The sequence below is a fragment of the Salmo salar genome, chromosome ssa03 (assembly GCF_905237065.1).
Source record: "Salmo salar chromosome ssa03, Ssal_v3.1, whole genome shotgun sequence".
Classification (NCBI taxonomy): domain Eukaryota; kingdom Metazoa; phylum Chordata; class Actinopteri; order Salmoniformes; family Salmonidae; genus Salmo; species Salmo salar.
In genome coordinates this window covers 95835005-95856940 of record NC_059444.1, presented here as the reverse complement: position 1 = coordinate 95856940, position 21936 = coordinate 95835005, and the positions used below count along the sequence as shown (strand labels likewise).

Genomic DNA, 21936 nt, shown 5'->3' with positions numbered 1-21936 from the left:
CTGAGGGAATACTCTAAACCCTGGGTCAACAGTCACCTACTGCTGAGGGAATACTCTAAACCCTGGGTCAACAGTCACCTCTACTGCTGAGGGAATAGTCTAAACCCTGGGTCAACAGTCACCTACTGCTGAGGGAATACTCTAAACCCTGGGTCAACAGTCACCTACTGCTGAGGGAATACTCTAAACCCTGGGTCAACAGTCACCTACTGCTGAGGGAATACTCTAAACCCTGGGTCAACAGTCACCTACTGCTGAGGGAATACTCTAAACCCTGGGTCAACAGTCACCTTTTACTGCTGAGGGAATACTCTAAACCCTGGGTCAACAGTCACCTACTGCTGAGGGAATACTCTAAACCCTGGGTCAACAGTCACCTACTGCTGAGGGAATACTCTAAACCCTGGGTCAACAGTCACCTACTGCTGAGGGAATACTCTAAACCCTGGGTCAACAGTCACCTACTGCTGAGGGAATACTCTAAACCCTGGGTCAACAGTCACCTTTACTGCTGAGGGAATACTCTAAACCCTGGGTCAACAGTCACCTACTGCTGAGGGAATACTCTAAACCCTGGGTCAACAGTCACCTCTACTGCTGAGGGAATAGTCTAAACCCTGGGTCAACAGTCACCTACTGCTGAGGGAATACTCTAAACCCTGGGTCAACAGTCACCTACTGCTGAGGGAATACTCTAAACCCTGGGTCAACAGTCACCTACTGCTGAGGGAATACTCTAAACCCTGGGTCAACAGTCACCTACTGCTGAGGGAATACTCTAAACCCTGGGTCAACAGTCACCTTTACTGCTGAGGGAATACTCTAAACCCTGGGTCAACAGTCACCTACTGCTGAGGGAATACTCTAAACCCTGGGTCAACAGTCACCTACTGCTGAGGGAATACTCTAAACCCTGGGTCAACAGTCACCTACTGCTGAGGGAATACTCTAAACCCTGGGTCAACAGTCACCTACTGCTGAGGGAATACTCTAAACCCTGGGTCAACAGTCACCTTTACTGCTGAGGGAATACTCTAAACCCTGGGTCAACAGTCACCTACTGCTGAGGGAATACTCTAAACCCTGGGTCAACAGTCACCTCTACTGCTGAGGGAATACTCTAAACCCTGGGTCAACAGTCACCTACTGCTGAGGGAATACTCTAAACCCTGGGTCAACAGTCACCTACTGCTGAGGGAATACTCTAAACCCTGGGTCAACAGTCACCTACTGCTGAGGGAATAGTCTAAACCCTGGGTCAACAGTCACCTACTGCTGAGGGAATACTCTAAACCCTGGGTCAACAGTCACCTCTACTGCTGAGGGAATACTCTAAACCCTGGGTCAACAGTCACCTACTGCTGAGGGAATACTCTAAACCCTGGGTCAACAGTCACCTACTGCTGAGGGAATACTCTAAACCCTGGGTCAACAGTCACCTACTGCTGAGGGAACACTCTAAACCCTGGGTCAACAGTCACCTTCTACTGCTGAGGGAATACTCTAAACCCTGGGTCAACAGTCACCTTCTACTGCTGAGGGAATACTCTAAACCCTGGGTCAACAGTCACCTACTGCTGAGGGAACACTCTAAACCCTGGGTCAACAGTCACCTTCTACTGCTGAGGGAATACTCTAAACCCTGGGTCAACAGTCACCTTCTACTGCTGAGGGAATACTCTAAACCCTGGGTCAACAGTCACCTTCTACTGCTGTTTGAATACTCTAAACCCTGGGTCAACAGTCACCTTCTACTGCTGAGGGAATACTCTAAACCCTGGGTCAACAGTCACCTTCTACTGCTGAGGGAATACACTAAACCCTGGGTCAACAGTCACCTTTACTGCTGAGGGAATACTCTAAACCCTGGGTCAACAGTCACCTACTGCTGAGGGAATACTCTAAACCCTGGGTCAACAGTCACCTTCTACTGCTGAGGGAATACTCTAAACCCTGGGTCAACAGTCACCTACTGCTGAGGGAATACTCTAAACCCTGGGTCAACAGTCACCTACTGCTGAGGGAATACTCTAAACCCTGGGTCAACAGTCACCTACTGCTGAGGGAATACTCTAAACCCTGGGTCAACAGTCACCTACTGCTGAGGGAATACTCTAAACCCTGGGTCAACAGTCACCTACTGCTGCTGAGGGAATACTCTAAACCCTGGGTCAACAGTCACCTTCTACTGCTGAGGGAATACTCTAAACCCTGGGTCAACAGTCACCTTCTACTGCTGAGGGAATACTCTAAACCCTGGGTCAACAGTCACCTACTGCTGAGGGAATACTCTAAACCCTGGGTCAACAGTCACCTACTGCTGCTGAGGGAATACTCTAAACCCTGGGTCAACAGTCACCTACTGCTGAGGGAATACTCTAAACCCTGGGTCAACAGTCACCTTCTACTGCTGAGGGAATACTCTAAACCCTGGGTCAACAGTCACCTCTACTGCTGAGGGAATACTCTAAACCCTGGGTCAACAGTCACCTTCTACTGCTGAGGGAATACTCTAAACCCTGGGTCAACAGTCACCTACTGCTGAGGGAACACTCTAAACCCTGGGTCAACAGTCACCTTCTACTGCTGAGGGAATACTCTAAACCCTGGGTCAACAGTCACCTTCTACTGCTGAGGGAATACTCTAAACCCTGGGTCAACAGTCACCTACTGCTGAGGAAATACTCTAAACCCTGGGTCAACAGTCACCTTCTACTGCTGAGGGAACACTCTAAACCCTGGGTCAACAGTCACCTTCTATTGCTGAGGGAATACTCTAAACCCTGGGTCAACAGTCACCTACTGCTGAGGGAACACTCTAAACCCTGGGTCAACAGTCACCTTCTATTGCTGAGGGAATACTCTAAACCCTGGGTCAACAGTCACCTACTGCTGAGGGAATACTCTAAACCCTGGGTCAACAGTCACCTACTGCTGAGGGAATACTCTAAACCCTGGGTCAACAGTCACCTTCTACTGCTGAGGGAATACTCTAAACCCTGGGTCAACAGTCACCTTCTACTGCTGAGGGAATACTCTAAACCCTGGGTCAACAGTCACCTTTACTGCTGAGGGAACACTCAAAACCCTGGGTCAACAGTCACCTTCTACTGCTGAGGGAATACTCTAAACCCTGGGTCAACAGTCACCTACTGCTGAGGGAACACACTAAACCCTGGGTCAACAGTCACCTACTGCTGAGGGAATACTCTAAACCCTGGGTCAACAGTCACCTACTGCTGAGGGAATACTCTAAACCCTGGGTCAACAGTCACCTACTGCTGAGGGAATACTCTAAACCCTGGGTCAACAGTCACCTTTTACTGCTGAGGGAATACTCTAAACCCTGGGTCAACAGTCACCTACTGCTGAGGGAATACTCTAAACCCTGGGTCAACAGTCACCTACTGCTGAGGGAATACTCTAAACCCTGGGTCAACAGTCACCTACTGCTGAGGGAATACTCTAAACCCTGGGTCAACAGTCACCTACTGCTGAGGGAATACTCTAAACCCTGGGTCAACAGTCACCTTTACTGCTGAGGGAATACTCTAAACCCTGGGTCAACAGTCACCTACTGCTGAGGGAATACTCTAAACCCTGGGTCAACAGTCACCTACTGCTGAGGGAATACTCTAAACCCTGGGTCAACAGTCACCTTCTACTGCTGAGGGAATACTCTAAACCCTGGGTCAACAGTCACCTACTGCTGAGGGAATACTCTAAACCCTGGGTCAACAGTCACCTTCTACTGCTGAGGGAATACTCTAAACCCTGGGTCAACAGTCACCTACTGCTGAGGGAATACTCTAAACCCTGGGTCAACAGTCACCTACTGCTGAGGGAATACTCTAAACCCTGGGTCAACAGTCACCTTTTACTGCTGAGGGAATACTCTAAACCCTGGGTCAACAGTCACCTACTGCTGAGGGAATACTCTAAACCCTGGGTCAACAGTCACCTACTGCTGAGGGAATACTCTAAACCCTGGGTCAACAGTCACCTACTGCTGAGGGAATACTCTAAACCCTGGGTCAACAGTCACCTACTGCTGAGGGAATACTCTAAACCCTGGGTCAACAGTCACCTTTACTGCTGAGGGAATACTCTAAACCCTGGGTCAACAGTCACCTACTGCTGAGGGAATACTCTAAACCCTGGGTCAACAGTCACCTCTACTGCTGAGGGAATAGTCTAAACCCTGGGTCAACAGTCACCTACTGCTGAGGGAATACTCTAAACCCTGGGTCAACAGTCACCTACTGCTGAGGGAATACTCTAAACCCTGGGTCAACAGTCACCTACTGCTGAGGGAATACTCTAAACCCTGGGTCAACAGTCACCTACTGCTGAGGGAATACTCTAAACCCTGGGTCAACAGTCACCTACTGCTGAGGGAATACTCTAAACCCTGGGTCAACAGTCACCTTTTACTGCTGAGGGAATACTCTAAACCCTGGGTCAACAGTCACCTACTGCTGAGGGAATACTCTAAACCCTGGGTCAACAGTCACCTACTGCTGAGGGAATACTCTAAACCCTGGGTCAACAGTCACCTACTGCTGAGGGAATACTCTAAACCCTGGGTCAACAGTCACCTACTGCTGAGGGAATACTCTAAACCCTGGGTCAACAGTCACCTTTACTGCTGAGGGAATACTCTAAACCCTGGGTCAACAGTCACCTACTGCTGAGGGAATACTCTAAACCCTGGGTCAACAGTCACCTCTACTGCTGAGGGAATACTCTAAACCCTGGGTCAACAGTCACCTACTGCTGAGGGAATACTCTAAACCCTGGGTCAACAGTCACCTACTGCTGAGGGAATACTCTAAACCCTGGGTCAACAGTCACCTACTGCTGAGGGAATAGTCTAAACCCTGGGTCAACAGTCACCTACTGCTGAGGGAATACTCTAAACCCTGGGTCAACAGTCACCTCTACTGCTGAGGGAATACTCTAAACCCTGGGTCAACAGTCACCTACTGCTGAGGGAATACTCTAAACCCTGGGTCAACAGTCACCTACTGCTGAGGGAATACTCTAAACCCTGGGTCAACAGTCACCTACTGCTGAGGGAACACTCTAAACCCTGGGTCAACAGTCACCTTCTACTGCTGAGGGAATACTCTAAACCCTGGGTCAACAGTCACCTTCTACTGCTGAGGGAATACTCTAAACCCTGGGTCAACAGTCACCTACTGCTGAGGGAACACTCTAAACCCTGGGTCAACAGTCACCTTCTACTGCTGAGGGAATACTCTAAACCCTGGGTCAACAGTCACCTTCTACTGCTGAGGGAATACTCTAAACCCTGGGTCAACAGTCACCTTCTACTGCTGTTTGAATACTCTAAACCCTGGGTCAACAGTCACCTTCTACTGCTGAGGGAATACTCTAAACCCTGGGTCAACAGTCACCTTCTACTGCTGAGGGAATACACTAAACCCTGGGTCAACAGTCACCTTTACTGCTGAGGGAATACTCTAAACCCTGGGTCAACAGTCACCTACTGCTGAGGGAATACTCTAAACCCTGGGTCAACAGTCACCTTCTACTGCTGAGGGAATACTCTAAACCCTGGGTCAACAGTCACCTACTGCTGAGGGAATACTCTAAACCCTGGGTCAACAGTCACCTACTGCTGAGGGAATACTCTAAACCCTGGGTCAACAGTCACCTACTGCTGAGGGAATACTCTAAACCCTGGGTCAACAGTCACCTACTGCTGAGGGAATACTCTAAACCCTGGGTCAACAGTCACCTACTGCTGCTGAGGGAATACTCTAAACCCTGGGTCAACAGTCACCTTCTACTGCTGAGGGAATACTCTAAACCCTGGGTCAACAGTCACCTTCTACTGCTGAGGGAATACTCTAAACCCTGGGTCAACAGTCACCTACTGCTGAGGGAATACTCTAAACCCTGGGTCAACAGTCACCTACTGCTGCTGAGGGAATACTCTAAACCCTGGGTCAACAGTCACCTACTGCTGAGGGAATACTCTAAACCCTGGGTCAACAGTCACCTTCTACTGCTGAGGGAATACTCTAAACCCTGGGTCAACAGTCACCTCTACTGCTGAGGGAATACTCTAAACCCTGGGTCAACAGTCACCTTCTACTGCTGAGGGAATACTCTAAACCCTGGGTCAACAGTCACCTACTGCTGAGGGAACACTCTAAACCCTGGGTCAACAGTCACCTTCTACTGCTGAGGGAATACTCTAAACCCTGGGTCAACAGTCACCTTCTACTGCTGAGGGAATACTCTAAACCCTGGGTCAACAGTCACCTACTGCTGAGGAAATACTCTAAACCCTGGGTCAACAGTCACCTTCTACTGCTGAGGGAACACTCTAAACCCTGGGTCAACAGTCACCTTCTATTGCTGAGGGAATACTCTAAACCCTGGGTCAACAGTCACCTACTGCTGAGGGAACACTCTAAACCCTGGGTCAACAGTCACCTTCTATTGCTGAGGGAATACTCTAAACCCTGGGTCAACAGTCACCTACTGCTGAGGGAATACTCTAAACCCTGGGTCAACAGTCACCTACTGCTGAGGGAATACTCTAAACCCTGGGTCAACAGTCACCTTCTACTGCTGAGGGAATACTCTAAACCCTGGGTCAACAGTCACCTTCTACTGCTGAGGGAATACTCTAAACCCTGGGTCAACAGTCACCTACTGCTGAGGGAATACTCTAAACCCTGGGTCAACAGTCACCTACTGCTGCTGAGGGAATACTCTAAACCCTGGGTCAACAGTCACCTTCTACTGCTGAGGGAATACTCTAAACCCTGGGTCAACAGTCACCTCTACTGCTGAGGGAATACTCTAAACCCTGGGTCAACAGTCACCTTCTACTGCTGAGGGAATACTCTAAACCCTGGGTCAACAGTCACCTACTGCTGAGGAAATACTCTAAACCCTGGGTCAACAGTCACCTTCTACTGCTGAGGGAACACTCTAAACCCTGGGTCAACAGTCACCTTCTATTGCTGAGGGAATACTCTAAACCCTGGGTCAACAGTCACCTACTGCTGAGGGAACACTCTAAACCCTGGGTCAACAGTCACCTTCTATTGCTGAGGGAATACTCTAAACCCTGGGTCAACAGTCACCTTCTACTGCTGAGGGAATACTCTAAACCCTGGGTCAACAGTCACCTTCTACTGCTGAGTGAATACTCTAAACCCTGGGTCAACAGTCACCTCTACTGCTGAGGGAATAGTCTAAACCCTGGGTCAACAGTCACCTACTGCTGAGGGAATACTCTAAACCCTGGGTCAACAGTCACCTACTGCTGAGGGAATACTCTAAACCCTGGGTCAACAGTCACCTACTGCTGAGGGAATAGTCTAAACCCTGGGTCAACAGTCACCTACTGCTGAGGGAATACTCTAAACCCTGCGTCAACAGTCACCTCTACTGCTGAGGGAATACTCTAAACCCTGGGTCAACAGTCACCTACTGCTGAGGGAATACTCTAAACCCTGGGTCAACAGTCACCTACTGCTGAGGGAATACTCTAAACCCTGGGTCAACAGTCACCTACTGCTGAGGGAACACTCTAAACCCTGGGTCAACAGTCACCTTCTACTGCTGAGGGAATACTCTAAACCCTGGGTCAACAGTCACCTTCTACTGCTGAGGGAATACTCTAAACCCTGGGTCAACAGTCACCTACTGCTGAGGGAACACTCTAAACCCTGGGTCAACAGTCACCTTCTACTGCTGAGGGAATACTCTAAACCCTGGGTCAACAGTCACCTTCTACTGCTGAGGGAATACTCTAAACCCTGGGTCAACAGTCACCTACTGCTGAGGGAACACTCTAAACCCTGGGTCAACAGTCACCTTCTACTGCTGAGGGAATACTCTAAACCCTGGGTCAACAGTCACCTTCTACTGCTGAGGGAATACTCTAAACCCTGGGTCAACAGTCACCTACTGCTGAGGAAATACTCTAAACCCTGGGTCAACAGTCACCTTCTACTGCTGAGGGAACACTCTAAACCCTGGGTCAACAGTCACCTTCTATTGCTGAGGGAATACTCTAAACCCTGGGTCAACAGTCACCTACTGCTGAGGGAACACTCTAAACCCTGGGTCAACAGTCACCTTCTATTGCTGAGGGAATACTCTAAACCCTGGGTCAACAGTCACCTACTGCTGAGGGAATACTCTAAACCCTGGGTCAACAGTCACCTTCTACTGCTGAGGGAATACTCTAAACCCTGGGTCAACAGTCACCTTCTACTGCTGAGGGAATACTCTAAACCCTGGGTCAACAGTCACCTACTGCTGAGGGAATACTCTAAACCCTGGGTCAACAGTCACCTACTGCTGCTGAGGGAATACTCTAAACCCTGGGTCAACAGTCACCTACTGCTGAGGGAATACTCTAAACCCTGGGTCAACAGTCACCTTCTACTGCTGAGGGAATACTCTAAACCCTGGGTCAACAGTCACCGCTACTGCTGAGGGAATACTCTAAACCCTGGGTCAACAGTCACCTTCTACTGCTGAGGGAATACTCTAAACCCTGGGTCAACAGTCACCTACTGCTGAGGAAATACTCTAAACCCTGGGTCAACAGTCACCTTCTACTGCTGAGGGAACACTCTAAACCCTGGGTCAACAGTCACCTTCTATTGCTGAGGGAATACTCTAAACCCTGGGTCAACAGTCACCTACTGCTGAGGGAACACTCTAAACCCTGGGTCAACAGTCACCTTCTATTGCTGAGGGAATACTCTAAACCCTGGGTCAACAGTCACCTTCTACTGCTGAGGGAATACTCTAAACCCTGGGTCAACAGTCACCTTCTACTGCTGAGTGAATACTCTAAACCCTGGGTCAACAGTCACCTACTGCTGAGGGAATACTCTAAACCCTGGGTCAACAGTCACCTTCTACTGCTGAGTGAATACTCTAAACCCTGGGTCAACAGTCACCTACTGCTGAGGGAATACTCTAAACCCTGGGTCAACAGTCACCTTCTACTGCTGAGGGAATACTCTAAACCCTGGGTCAACAGTCACCTACTGCTGAGGGAATACTCTAAACCCTGGGTCAACAGTCACCTTCTACTGCTGAGGGAATACTCTAAACCCTGGGTCAACAGTCACCTACTGCTGAGGGAATACTCTAAACCCTGGGTCAACAGTCACCTTCTACTGCTGAGGGAATACTCTAAACCCTGGGTCAACAGTCACCTTCTACTGCTGAGGGAATACTCTAAACCCTGGGTCAACAGTCACCTACTGCTGAGGGAATACTCTAAACCCTGGGTCAACAGTCACCTACTGCTGCTGAGGGAATACTCTAAACCCTGGGTCAACAGTCACCTACTGCTGAGGGAATACTCTAAACCCTGGGTCAACAGTCACCTTCTACTGCTGAGGGAATACTCTAAACCCTGGGTCAACAGTCACCTCTACTGCTGAGGGAATACTCTAAACCCTGGGTCAACAGTCACCTTCTACTGCTGAGGGAATACTCTAAACCCTGGGTCAACAGTCACCTACTGCTGAGGGAACACTCTAAACCCTGGGTCAACAGTCACCTTCTACTGCTGAGGGAATACTCTAAACCCTGGGTCAACAGTCACCTTCTACTGCTGAGGGAATACTCTAAACCCTGGGTCAACAGTCACCTACTGCTGAGGAAATACTCTAAACCCTGGGTCAACAGTCACCTTCTACTGCTGAGGGAACACTCTAAACCCTGGGTCAACAGTCACCTTCTATTGCTGAGGGAATACTCTAAACCCTGGGTCAACAGTCACCTACTGCTGAGGGAACACTCTAAACCCTGGGTCAACAGTCACCTTCTATTGCTGAGGGAATACTCTAAACCCTGGGTCAACAGTCACCTTCTACTGCTGAGGGAATACTCTAAACCCTGGGTCAACAGTCACCTTCTACTGCTGAGTGAATACTCTAAACCCTGGGTCAACAGTCACCTACTGCTGAGGGAATACTCTAAACCCTGGGTCAACAGTCACCTTCTACTGCTGAGTGAATACTCTAAACCCTGGGTCAACAGTCACCTTCTACTGCTGAGGGAATACTCTAAACCCTGGGTCAACAGTCACCTTCTACTGCTGAGTGAATACTCTAAACCCTGGGTCAACAGTCACCTACTGCTGAGGGAATACTCTAAACCCTGGGTCAACAGTCACCTTCTACTGCTGAGGGAATACTCTAAACCCTGGGTCAACAGTCACCTTCTACTGCTGAGTGAATACTCTAAACCCTGGGTCAACAGTCACCTACTGCTGAGGGAATACTCTAAACCCTGGGTCAACAGTCACCTTCTACTGCTGAGGGAATACTCTAAACCCTGGGTCAACAGTCACCTACTGCTGAGGGAATACTCTAAACCCTGGGTCAACAGTCACCTTCTACTGCTGAGGGAATACTCTAAACCCTGGGTCAACAGTCACCTACTGCTGAGGGAATACTCTAAACCCTGGGTCAACAGTCACCTTCTACTGCTGAGGGAATACTCTAAACCCTGGGTCAACAGCCACCTTCTACTGCTGAGGGAATACTCTAAACCCTGGGTCAACAGTCACCTCTACTGCTGAGGGAATACTCTAAACCCTGGGTCAACAGTCACCTTCTACTGCTGAGGGAATACTCGAAACCCTGGGTCCACAGTCACCTTCTACTGCTGAGGGAATACTCTAAACCCTGGGTCAACAGTCACCTTCTACTGCTGAGGGAATACTCTAAACCCTGGGTCAACAGTCACCTTCTATTGCTGAGGGAATACTCTAAACCCTGGGTCAACAGTCACCTACTGCTGAGGGAATACTCTAAACCCTGGGTCAACAGTCACCTTCTACTGCTGAGGGAATACTCTAAACCCTGGGTCAACAGTCACCTTCTACTGCTGAGGGAATACTCTAGACCCTGGGTCAACAGTCACCTTCTACTGCTGAGGGAATACTCTAAACCCTGGGTCAACAGTCACCTCTACTGCTGAGGGAATACTCTAAACCCTGGGTCAACAGTCACCTTCTACTGCTGAGGGAATACTCTAAACCCTGGGTCAACAGTCACCTTCTACTGCTGTTTGAATACTCTAAACCCTGGGTCAACAGTCACCTTCTACTGCTGAGGGAACACTCTAAACCCTGGGTCAACAGTCACCTTCTACTGCTGAGGGAATACTCTAAACCCTGGGTCAACAGTCACCTTCTACTGCTGAGGGAATACTCTAAACCCTGGGTCAACAGTCACCTTTTACTGCTGAGGGAATACTCTAAACCCTGGGTCAACAGTCACCTTCTACTGCTGAGGGAATACTCTAAACCCTGGGTCAACAGTCACCTTCTACTGCTGAGGGAATACTCTAAACCCTGGGTCAACAGTCACCTTCTACTGCTGAGGGAATACTCTAAACCCTGGGTCAACAGTCACCTTTTACTGCTGAGGGAATACTCTAAACCCTGGGTCAACAGTCACCTACTGCTGAGGGAATACTCTAAACCCTGGGTCAACAGTCACCTTCTACTGCTGAGGGAATACTCTAAACCCTGGGTCAACAGTCACCTTCTACTGCTGAGTGAATACTCTAAACCCTGGGTCAACAGTCACCTTTTACTGCTGAGGGAATACTCTAAACCCTGGGTCAACAGTCACCTACTGCTGAGGGAATACTCTAAACCCTGGGTCAACAGTCACCTTCTACTGCTGAGGGAATACTCTAAACCCTGGGTCAACAGTCACCTTTTACTGCTGAGGGAATACTCTAAACCCTGGGTCAACAGTCACCTTTTACTGCTGAGGGAATACTCTAAACCCTGGGTCAACAGTCACCTTCTACTGCTGAGGGAATACTCTAAACCCTGGGTCAACAGTCACCTACTGCTGCTGAGGGAATAATCTAAACCCTGGGTCAACAGTCACCTTCTACTGCTGAGGGAATACTCTAAACCCTGGGTCAACAGTCACCTACTGCTGAGGGAATACTCTAAACCCTGGGTCAACAGTCACCTTCTACTGCTGAGGGAATACTCTAAACCCTGGGTCAACAGTCACCTTCTACTGCTGAGGGAATACTCTAAACCCTGGGTCAACAGTCACCTTCTACTGCTGAGGGAATACTCTAAACCCTGGGTCAACAGTCACCTTCTACTGCTGAGGGAATACTCTAAACCCTGGGTCAACAGTCACCTTTTACTGCTGAGGGAATACTCTAAACCCTGGGTCAACAGTCACCTTCTACTGCTGAGGGAATACTCTAAACCCTGGGTCAACAGTTACCTTCTACTGCTGAGGGAATACTCTAAACCCTGGGTCAACAGTCACCTACTGCTGCTGAGGGAATACTCTAAACCCTGGGTCAACAGTCACCTTCTACTGCTGAGGGAATACTCTAAACCCTGGGTCAACAGTCACCTTCTACTGCTGAGGGAATACTCTAAACCCTGGGTCAACAGTCACCTTCTACTGCTGAGGGAATACTCTAAACCCTGGGTCAACAGTCACCTTCTACCCCCATTCAGAGAGGCTATGTGCTGATCTGATCTGTTTTGGACTGAGTTTCCTGTGCTGTGTTTAATGTGGATCTAACTCTGTTATATTCTCCTGTGTTGTCAACCCTGTTATATTCTCCTGTGTTGTTAACCCTGTTATATTCTCCTGTGTTGTTAACCCTGTTATATTCTCCTGTGTTGTTAGTCTCTCTGTTAACCCTGTTATATTCTCCTGTGTTGTTAACCCTGTTATATTCTCCTGTGTTGTCAGTCTCTCTGTTAACTTTGTTATATTCTCCTGTGTTGTCAGTCTCTCTGTTGTTAACCCTGTTATATTCTCCTGTGTTGTTAACCCTGTTATATTCTCCTGTGTTGTTAACCCTGTTATATTCTCCTGTGTTGTCAGTCTGTTGTTAACCCTGTTTTATTCTCTTCTGTAGTCTACATGAGCTGGTGAAGCATGAGGAGAACGGGTTGATCTTCAAAGACTCTGAGGAACTATCTGAACAGCTCAAGGTACAGTACTATAATAACTCTTCAGCTGAGCTACAGAAAACCCTGATTTATACCAGATCACCCAGTGGTATGATCCTGTAAACTGGCATCTTTTCTAAAGTACATGCTGTCTTATTACTGTAACCAGTTCCTGTGATAGTGGTATATGGTCTGATATACACTTGGCTGGAATGCTGTTTTAGCCAGGATCCAATCTACCCGTTTTATAAAACCTGTTCATGTCCCTATGTTGTGTGTCTCCAGTCTCTGCTGTGGGACTTCCCTGGCTGTGAGGATGAGGGCAAACTGGGTCAGTTCAGGAGGAACCTCCGGGCCAGTGGGGGGCAGCGGTGGGACCAGAACTGGGACCAGAATGTCCTGCCTCTCCTCACCGCACCCTGACTCCCCTGTTAGACAGACCTCTTTACAGCAGCTGACTCACCCCCTCTACATCTTCGCTCTGTCTCAAACCCCCTTCTTGAACCTCCAATCTTGAACATTTTCACATTTTAGTCATTTAACAGACGCTCTTATCCAGAACGACTTACAGGGGCAATTAGGGTTAAGTGCCTTGTTCAAGGGTACATCCATAGATGTTTCACCTAGTCTGCTCGGGGATTCAAACCAGCGACTTTTTGGTTACTGGCCCAACGCTCTGAACCGCTAGGCTACCTGCTCTGAACCGCTAGGCTACCTGCTCTGAACCGCTAGGCTGCCTGCTCTGAACCGCTAGGCTGCCTGCTCTGAAGCGCTAGGCTGCCTGCTCTGAACCGCTAGGCTACCTGCTCTTAACCGCTAGGCTGCCTGCTCTGAACTGCTGGGCTACCTGCTCTGAACCGCTAGGCTACCTGCTCTGAACCGCTAGGCTACCTGCTCTGAACCGCTAGGCTGCCTGCTCTGAACCGCTAGGCTGCCTGCTCTGAACCGCTAGGCTGCCTGCTCTGAACCGCTAGGCTACCTGCTCTGAACCGCTAGGCTACCTGCTCTGAACCGCTAGGCTACCTGCTCTGAACCGCTAGGCTACCTGCTCTGAACCGCTAGGCTACCTGCTACCAACTGCCACATGGTCCACTTTGAGGACCTGTCGGAAAGAGCGACTGTTACATCAGGCTAGTCTTTCCTCTGCTCTCTCCTCCTGTGGATCTCTTCATTCCAGGCCGTTTTGATTCCCCTCTTAAACAACACTTGAATGTATAAATGGGATATTTTCCACAATGTAAATATTGATGTAAATAAAGACTTTATTACACAGTAATACGTCTGGTTTTGGCTTGGTGTTATATTGTGTATATCCCAAATGGCACCCTAAATTCCCTATGTAGTGCACTACTTTTGACCACAGTCCTATGGACCCTGTTCAAAAGTAGTGCACCCTAAAATCACTATGTAGTGCACACCTTTTCACCACAAGCCTTATGGACCCTGGTCAAAAGTAGTGCACTTACAATGGGAATAAGATGCCATTTGGGATGCAGATATTATATGTAGAGTTTGATCATCTCTATGGTGGCTTGTCTGTTGTAAAAGAACACATGTGTCATTGGTCCTGTCATGACCTCATGTTGGATTCCAGAACTTTCTGTGGGAGACAAAAACAAAGGAGAATTTATTTTATTTCATTTGGAAAAGATGCATTAGTTTCAGATGTGTATAATTATAGATCCATTAGTTTCAGATGTGTATAATTATAGATCCATCAGTTTCAGCTGTGTATAATTATAGCTCCATCAGTTTCAGATGTGTATAATTATAGATCCATTAGTTTCAGATGTGTATAATTATAGATCCCTCAGTTTCAGATGTGTATAATTATAGATCCATCAGTTTCAGATGTGTATAATTATAGATCCACCAGTTTCAGATGTGTATAATTATAGATCCACCAGTTTCAGATGTGTATAATTATAGATCCACCAGTTTCAGATGTGTATAATTATAGATCCACCAGTTTCAGATGTGTATAATTATAGATCCATCAGTTTCAGATGTGTATAATTATAGATCCATCAGTTTCAGATGTGTATAATTATAGATCCATCAGTTTCAGATGTGTATAATTATAGATCCATCAGTTTCAGATGTGTATAATTATAGCTCCATCAGTTTCAGATGTGTATAATTATAGATCCATCAGTTTCAGATGTGTATGATTATAGATCCATTAGTTTCAGATGTGTATAATTATAGATCCATCAGTTTCAGATGTGTATAATTATAGATCCATCAGTTTCAGATGTGTATAATTATAGATCCATTAGTTTCAGATGTGTATAATTATAGATCCATCAGTTTCAGATGTGTATAATTATAGCTCCATCAGTTTCAGATGTGTATAATTATAGATCCATTAGTTTCAGATGTGTATAATTATAGATCCCTCAGTTTCAGATGTGTATAATTATAGATCCATCAGTTTCAGATGTGTATAATTATAGATCCACCAGTTTCAGATGTGTATAATTATAGATCCACCAGTTTCAGATGTGTATAATTATAGATCCACCAGTTTCAGATGTGTATAATTATAGATCCATCAGTTTCAGATGTGTATAATTATAGATCCATCAGTTTCAGATGTGTATAATTATAGCTCCATTAGTTTCAGATGTGTATAATTATAGATCCATCAGTTTCAGATGTGTATAATTATAGATCCACCAGTTTCAGATGTGTATAATTATAGATCCATTAGTTTCAGATGTGTATAATTATAGATCCACCAGTTTCAGATGTGTATAATTATAGATCCATCAGTTTCAGATGTGTATAATTATAGATCCACCAGTTTCAGATGTGTATAATTATAGCTCCATCAGTTTCAGATGTGTATAATTATAGCTCCATCAGTTTCAGATGTGTATAATTATAGCTCCATCAGTTTCAGATGTGTATAATTATAGCTCCATCAGTTTCAGATGTGTATAATTATAGATCCACCAGTTTCAGATGTGTATAATTATAGATCCATCAGTTTCAGATGTGTATAATTATAGATCCACCAGTTTCAGATGTGTATAATTATAGATCCATCAGTTTCAAATGTGTATAATTATAGCTCCATCAGTTTCAGATGTGTATAATTATAGATCCATCTGGAAAGATCCACCAGTTTCAGATGTGTATTATTATAGATCCACCAGTTTCAGATGTGTATAATTATAGATCCATTCGTTTCAGATGTGTATAATTATAGATCCACCAGTTTCAGATGTGTATAATTATAGATCCACCAGTTTCAGATGTGTATAATTATAGATCCACCAGTTTCAGATGTGTATAATTATAGATCCACCAGTTTCAGATGTGTATAATTATAGATCCATCAGTTTCAGATGTGTATAATTATAGATCCATCAGTTTCAGATGTGTATAATTATAGATCCATCAGTTTCAGATGTGTATAATTATAGATCCACCAGTTTCAGATGTGTATAATTATAGCTCCATCAGTTTCAGATGTGTATAATTATAGCTCCATCAGTTTCAGATGTGTATAATTATAGCTCCACCAGTTTCAGATGTGTATAATTATAGCTCCATCAGTTTCAGATGTGTATAATTATAGATCCATCAGTTTCAGATGTGTATAATTATAGATCCACCAGTTTCAGATGTGTATAATTATAGATCCATTAGTTTCAGATGTGTATAATTATAGATCCCTCAGTTTCAGATGTGTATAATTATAGATCCATCAGTTTCAGATGTGTATAATTATAGATCCACCAGTTTCAGATGTGTATAATTATAGATCCACCAGTTTCAGATGTGTATAATTATAGATCCACCAGTTTCAGATGTGTATAATTATAGATCCATCAGTTTCAGATGTGTATAATTATAGATCCATCAGTTTCAGATGTGTATAATTATAGCTCCATTAGTTTCAGATGTGTATAATTATAGATCCATCAGTTTCAGATGTGTATAATTATAGATCCACCAGTTTCAGATGTGTATAATTATAGATCCATTAGTTTCAGATGTGTATAATTATAGATCCACCAGTTTCAGATGTGTATAATTACAGATCCATTAGTTTCAGATGTGTATAATTATAGATCCACCAGTTTCAGATGTGTATAATTATAGCTCCATCAGTTTCAGATGTGTATAATTATAGCTCCATCAGTTTCAGATGTGTATAATTATAGCTCCACCAGTTTCAGATGTGTATAATTATAGCTCCATCAGTTTCAGATGTGTATAATTATAGATCCACCAGTTTCAGATGTGTATAATTATAGATCCATCAGTTTCAGATGTGTATAATTATAGATCCACCAGTTTCAGATGTGTATAATTATAGATCCATCAGTTTCAGATGTGTATAATTATAGCTCCATCAGTTTCAGATGTGTATAATTATAGATCCATCTGGAAAGATCCACCAGTTTCAGATGTGTATTATTATAGATCCACCAGTTTCAGATGTGTATAATTATAGATCCATTCGTTTCAGATGTGTATAATTATAGATCCACCAGTTTCAGATGTGTATAATTATAGATCCACCAGTTTCAGATGTGTATAATTATAGATCCACCAGTTTCAGATGTGTATAATTATAGATCTATCAGTTTCAGATGTGTATAATTATAGATCCATCAGTTTCAGATGTGTATAATTATAGCTCCATTAGTTTCAGATGTGTATAATTATAGATCCACCAGTTTCAGATGTGTATAATTATAGATCTATCAGTTTCAGATGTATATAATTATAGCTCCATCAGTTTCAGATGTGTATAATTATAGCTCCATCAGTTTCAGATGTGTATAATTATAGATCCACCAGTTTCAGATGTGTATAATTATAGATCCACCAGTTTCAGATGTGTATAATTATAGATCCATCAGTTTCAGATGTGTATAATTATAGATCCACCAGTTTCAGATGTGTATAATTATAGATCCACCAGTTTCAGATGTGTATAATTATAGATCCACCAGTTTCAGATGTGTATAATTATAGATCCATCTGGAAAGGAATTCATCCAAGGCTATAGGATTAGATCTCCCCAGAACAGTGGAGATGGACTAGATCAACCACATGTATTTATAAAGCCCTTTTTACATCAGTTGTCACAAACAACTTTACTGTAGCCCAGCATACAAGGTGACGAGTCCACTTGAAGACTATTGAGATTCATCCTCTACAGTATCTATGGGTTGGATAGTCTCCTCACTTAGCTGCTCTTTGAAGTAGTTGGTTTACTAGTAATAATACATTTAACTTGTAAAGATCTTTTCATTAGTTCTCTCAAAGCTCTAGGTTTAGTACTGACCTAGCTGGTGTTTAAAACTGTTATATGTGTCGGGGTTTCTGATGGTGGAGGAGATGTAGACGTCAGGAGGGCTGCCATTGGCCGAACACCTCAGGATCTTAGAGAGAACCTTCACCAGACAGCCAATGATATCTGGATCGTAAACTACGTCTATAACAAAGGAAACAACAGGAAATGTGTCAGCCAACAACAATAGAATTAGGAAACAACAGGAAATGTGTCAGCCAACAACAATAGAATTAGGAAACAACAGGAAATGTGTCAGCCAACAACAATAGAATTAGGAAACAACAGGAAATGTGTCAGCCAACAACAATAGAATTAGGAAACAACAGGACATGTGTCAGCCAACAACAATAGAATTAGGAAACAACAGGACATGTGTCAGCCAACAACAATAGAATTAGGAAACAACAGGACATGTCAGCCAACAACAATAGAATTAGGAAACAACAGGACATGTCAGCCAACAACAATAGAATTAGGAAACACATTTGATACCTCACCAGCACCTGGGGGCTGTTCCAGAAAGCTGGATCAATTAGTTAGCCAGGTAACTGTAAAGGTCATTTCTGACTGAGTTGACATATGCAGTGTTTATTGTGAAGTCTCCGCGACAGAGGGAACATTGCCTTTAAAGAAGAGAGCCAGACCATGTTCCTACCTGCAGCGATGACCGTGGTGGCTCCGATCTCTCTCAGCTGCTTCTCTGTCACCTGCTCCCACTCCAGATGCTCCACACTCACACACACTCTGGGAGAGTTCTGGTTGTCCAGCCCATTGAGCTGGATGTTGTCCCTCAGTCTATGTAGAACGCTGAGGTGACAGTCACTGAACACGTAGCTGGAGGGATAGCAGGACCTACACACTGCTATACCAGTCAACCCTACACCACTGCCCAGCTCTAGGACTGTCCTGTAGGAGGAGAGAGCAGAGACAGGACTCACACACTGCTATACCAGTCAACCCTACACCACTGCCCAGCTTTAGGACTGTCCTGTAGGAGGAGAGAGCAGAGACAGGACTAACACACTGCTATACCAGTCAACCCTACACCACTGCCCAGCTCTAGGACTGTCCTGTAGGAGGAGAGAGCAGAGACAGGACTAACACACTGCTATACCAGTCAACCCTACACCACTGCCCAGCTCTAGGACTGTCCTGTAGGAGGAGAGAGCAGAGACAGGACTAACACACTGCTATACCAGTCAACCCTACACCACTGCCCAGCTCTAGGACTGTCCTGTAGGAGGAGAGAGCAGAGACAGGACTAACACACTGCTATACCAGTCAACCCTACACCACTGCCCAGCTCTAGGACTGTCCTGTAGGAGGAGAGAGCAGAGACAGGACTAACACACTGCTATACCAGTCAACCCTACACCACTGCCCAGCTCTAGGACTGTCCTGTAGGAGGAGAGAGCAGAGACAGGACTAACACACTGCTATACCAGTCAACCCTACACCACTGCCCAGCTCTAGGACTGTCCTGTAGGAGGAGAGAGCAGAGACAGGACTAACACACTGCTATACCAGTCAACCCTACACCACTGCCCAGCTCTAGGACTGTCCTGTAGGAGGAGAGCAGAGACAGGACACACACACACACACACACACACACACACACACACACACACACACACACACACACACACACACACACACACACAGGGAGAGGACACTCACATTACACACCAGATTGAGATGATGAGTGGTAACAACAGCATGAGTTGTAGACAGAACACAATGACATAACACACACAGTAGTGTACCAACCTGTCTGTGAAGACGTGTGTGTGTTCTCCAGAGCCCATTCAGCTAGGTAAAGAGCAGCCTCCCATGTGACCAGGCCTGTAGTTCCTTCAGAGATCACAGCTGTACTCTCTGATAGACTCACTGCTTCTCCACACGGCTACACACACACACACACAGTAAATATAAAATTCATATTTAATTAAAGTAATCCTTAAATTAGTAATAATTGTATTATTTTAAAGAATAAAATAGAGGACCCGTGTGTCTCAGCTGGTAGAGCTTGGCGCTTGCAACGCCATGGTTGTGGGTTCAATTCCCAAGGGGACCAGTATGAAAAAATGTATGCTCTCACTACTGGAAGTTGCTCTGGATAAATGATCAAATGTAGAAAACAGTTTCTGTTGAATACAGTCTCTGTTTAATACAGTGTGGTGTAGAATACAGTTTCTGTTTAATACAGTGGGGTGTAGAATACAGTCTCTGTTTAATACAGTGTGGTGTAGAATACAGTTTCTGTTGAATACAGTCTCTGTTTAATACAGTGTGGTGTAGAATACAGTTTCTGTTGAATACAGTCTCTGTTTAATACAGTGTGGTGTAGAATACAGTTTCTGTTGAATACAGTCTCTGTTTAATACAGTGTGGTGTAGAATACTGTCTCTGTTTAATACAGTGTGGTGTAGAATACAGTTTCTGTTGAATACAGTCTCTGTTTAATACAGTGTGGTGTAGAATACAGTTTCTGTTGAATACAGTGGGGTGTTTTGAAAGGTGTGTGTATTACCAGTAAATAGCTCTTGTAGCACTCTGTCCCCTCCTCTACCCCCAGGACTTCACCCAGTGCATCATAGAGCTCATCCAGGGGCTCACTCTCACTGGCTTCATGCTGCACACACAGGGAAGAGAAGCATCACATTACCGTTGTTCGCGTTAAACAAAATGGACAATACAGTTATACTTTATTGTATTGGATTAATGTGAAATTTGTAAGAATTGCCTTTTTAAATGCACCAGTTAATGTATGATAGTGAACTATGTTCTGACAGAATGATACCAGACAAAACTATATCAGATAAAAGAACCCACCGTTTTGATGAGCTGAGACAGAAACAGTCTCCTGTATCTAACTGAGGGAGGATGTTTACAGCACAGTGGATGAAGGCATGTCTGTAAACAGGTGACAATAGTCATTGTTAGTGTGGTTTCCAACTCAAAATCCAATGTACTGTTTCTATATCTTTAACTAAATAGGTGTGACATAAAAAATATGCTTTGACAGTTAGGCAATACCTGCTTTAGAATATCTAGAATAATTTCTGATGAGCTGTCGTTCTCGAGCTCCCTTTCAAGGAGCTGTAGAAAACAACAACACATTATGTTATTACTGTATTCATGTCTTACTATTCCTAAACATTTTTTTTGTTTTATTATTACATTTATGATGCGGACCCTACAGACAGTACATAGTACAACATGCAAGCAGCCCCGCTACTTACATTCCATGGGAAATTGGACAGTTGACCCATAGTGAAAAAGGAGACTTTAAAGTTATATATAACATCTGCTCTATTCCTCATGCAAGTGACTTTGGTTTTGTCGGTCTGATCCTTAGACAGATACATTTCGTTAATTTTCAACCAATATTACAGTGGTATAATTCCCGAGAATTGAATTACACTAAACCACAGGCTGGCCACGTGTTTCCCTGAGTTTGTTGTCTTCCTTTTTACCCAAGAAGCACTCCTTCTGTCGCAATGCCTGATGGTCAATGTAGTATAATCATGACAGACAGCGACGTGATAAGGGATAGATCTTTTTTTTAAGAAAGTACAAATTAGAAAACCTTTACAATGAGATGAGAGCTGTATTTTATTTCCCAATAAAGCCTGTATCTGTGGGCCTA

General features: G+C 45.1%; 2 protein-coding genes across 3 annotated transcripts in view; one reads left to right on the top strand and one right to left on the bottom strand.

Annotated features, from left to right (window-relative positions):
• LOC106594383 (chitobiosyldiphosphodolichol beta-mannosyltransferase) overlaps positions 1-14246 on the top strand; it is a 32581-nt gene extending 18335 nt beyond the window's left edge. For both annotated transcript variants that reach the window (XM_045715902.1, XM_045715901.1), the window contains 2 exons: positions 12937-13012; positions 13256-14246. In XM_045715902.1, the coding sequence (XP_045571858.1) occupies positions 12937-13012; positions 13256-13393 (214 nt within the window). In that variant the 3' untranslated portion in view covers positions 13394-14246. The remainder of the gene's footprint in view (positions 1-12936; positions 13013-13255) is intronic.
• Positions 14213-21920, bottom strand: LOC106606256 (protein-lysine N-methyltransferase EEF2KMT-like). The gene is given in 9 exon segments (XM_045715903.1): positions 14213-14570; positions 18279-18428; positions 18943-19193; positions 20055-20074; positions 20077-20190; positions 20818-20919; positions 21120-21200; positions 21324-21386; positions 21530-21920. Coding segments are annotated over 9 exon segments (1008 nt in total). The 5' UTR covers positions 21656-21920; the 3' UTR covers positions 14213-14469.
• Positions 21921-21936: the final 16 nt, after the last annotated feature.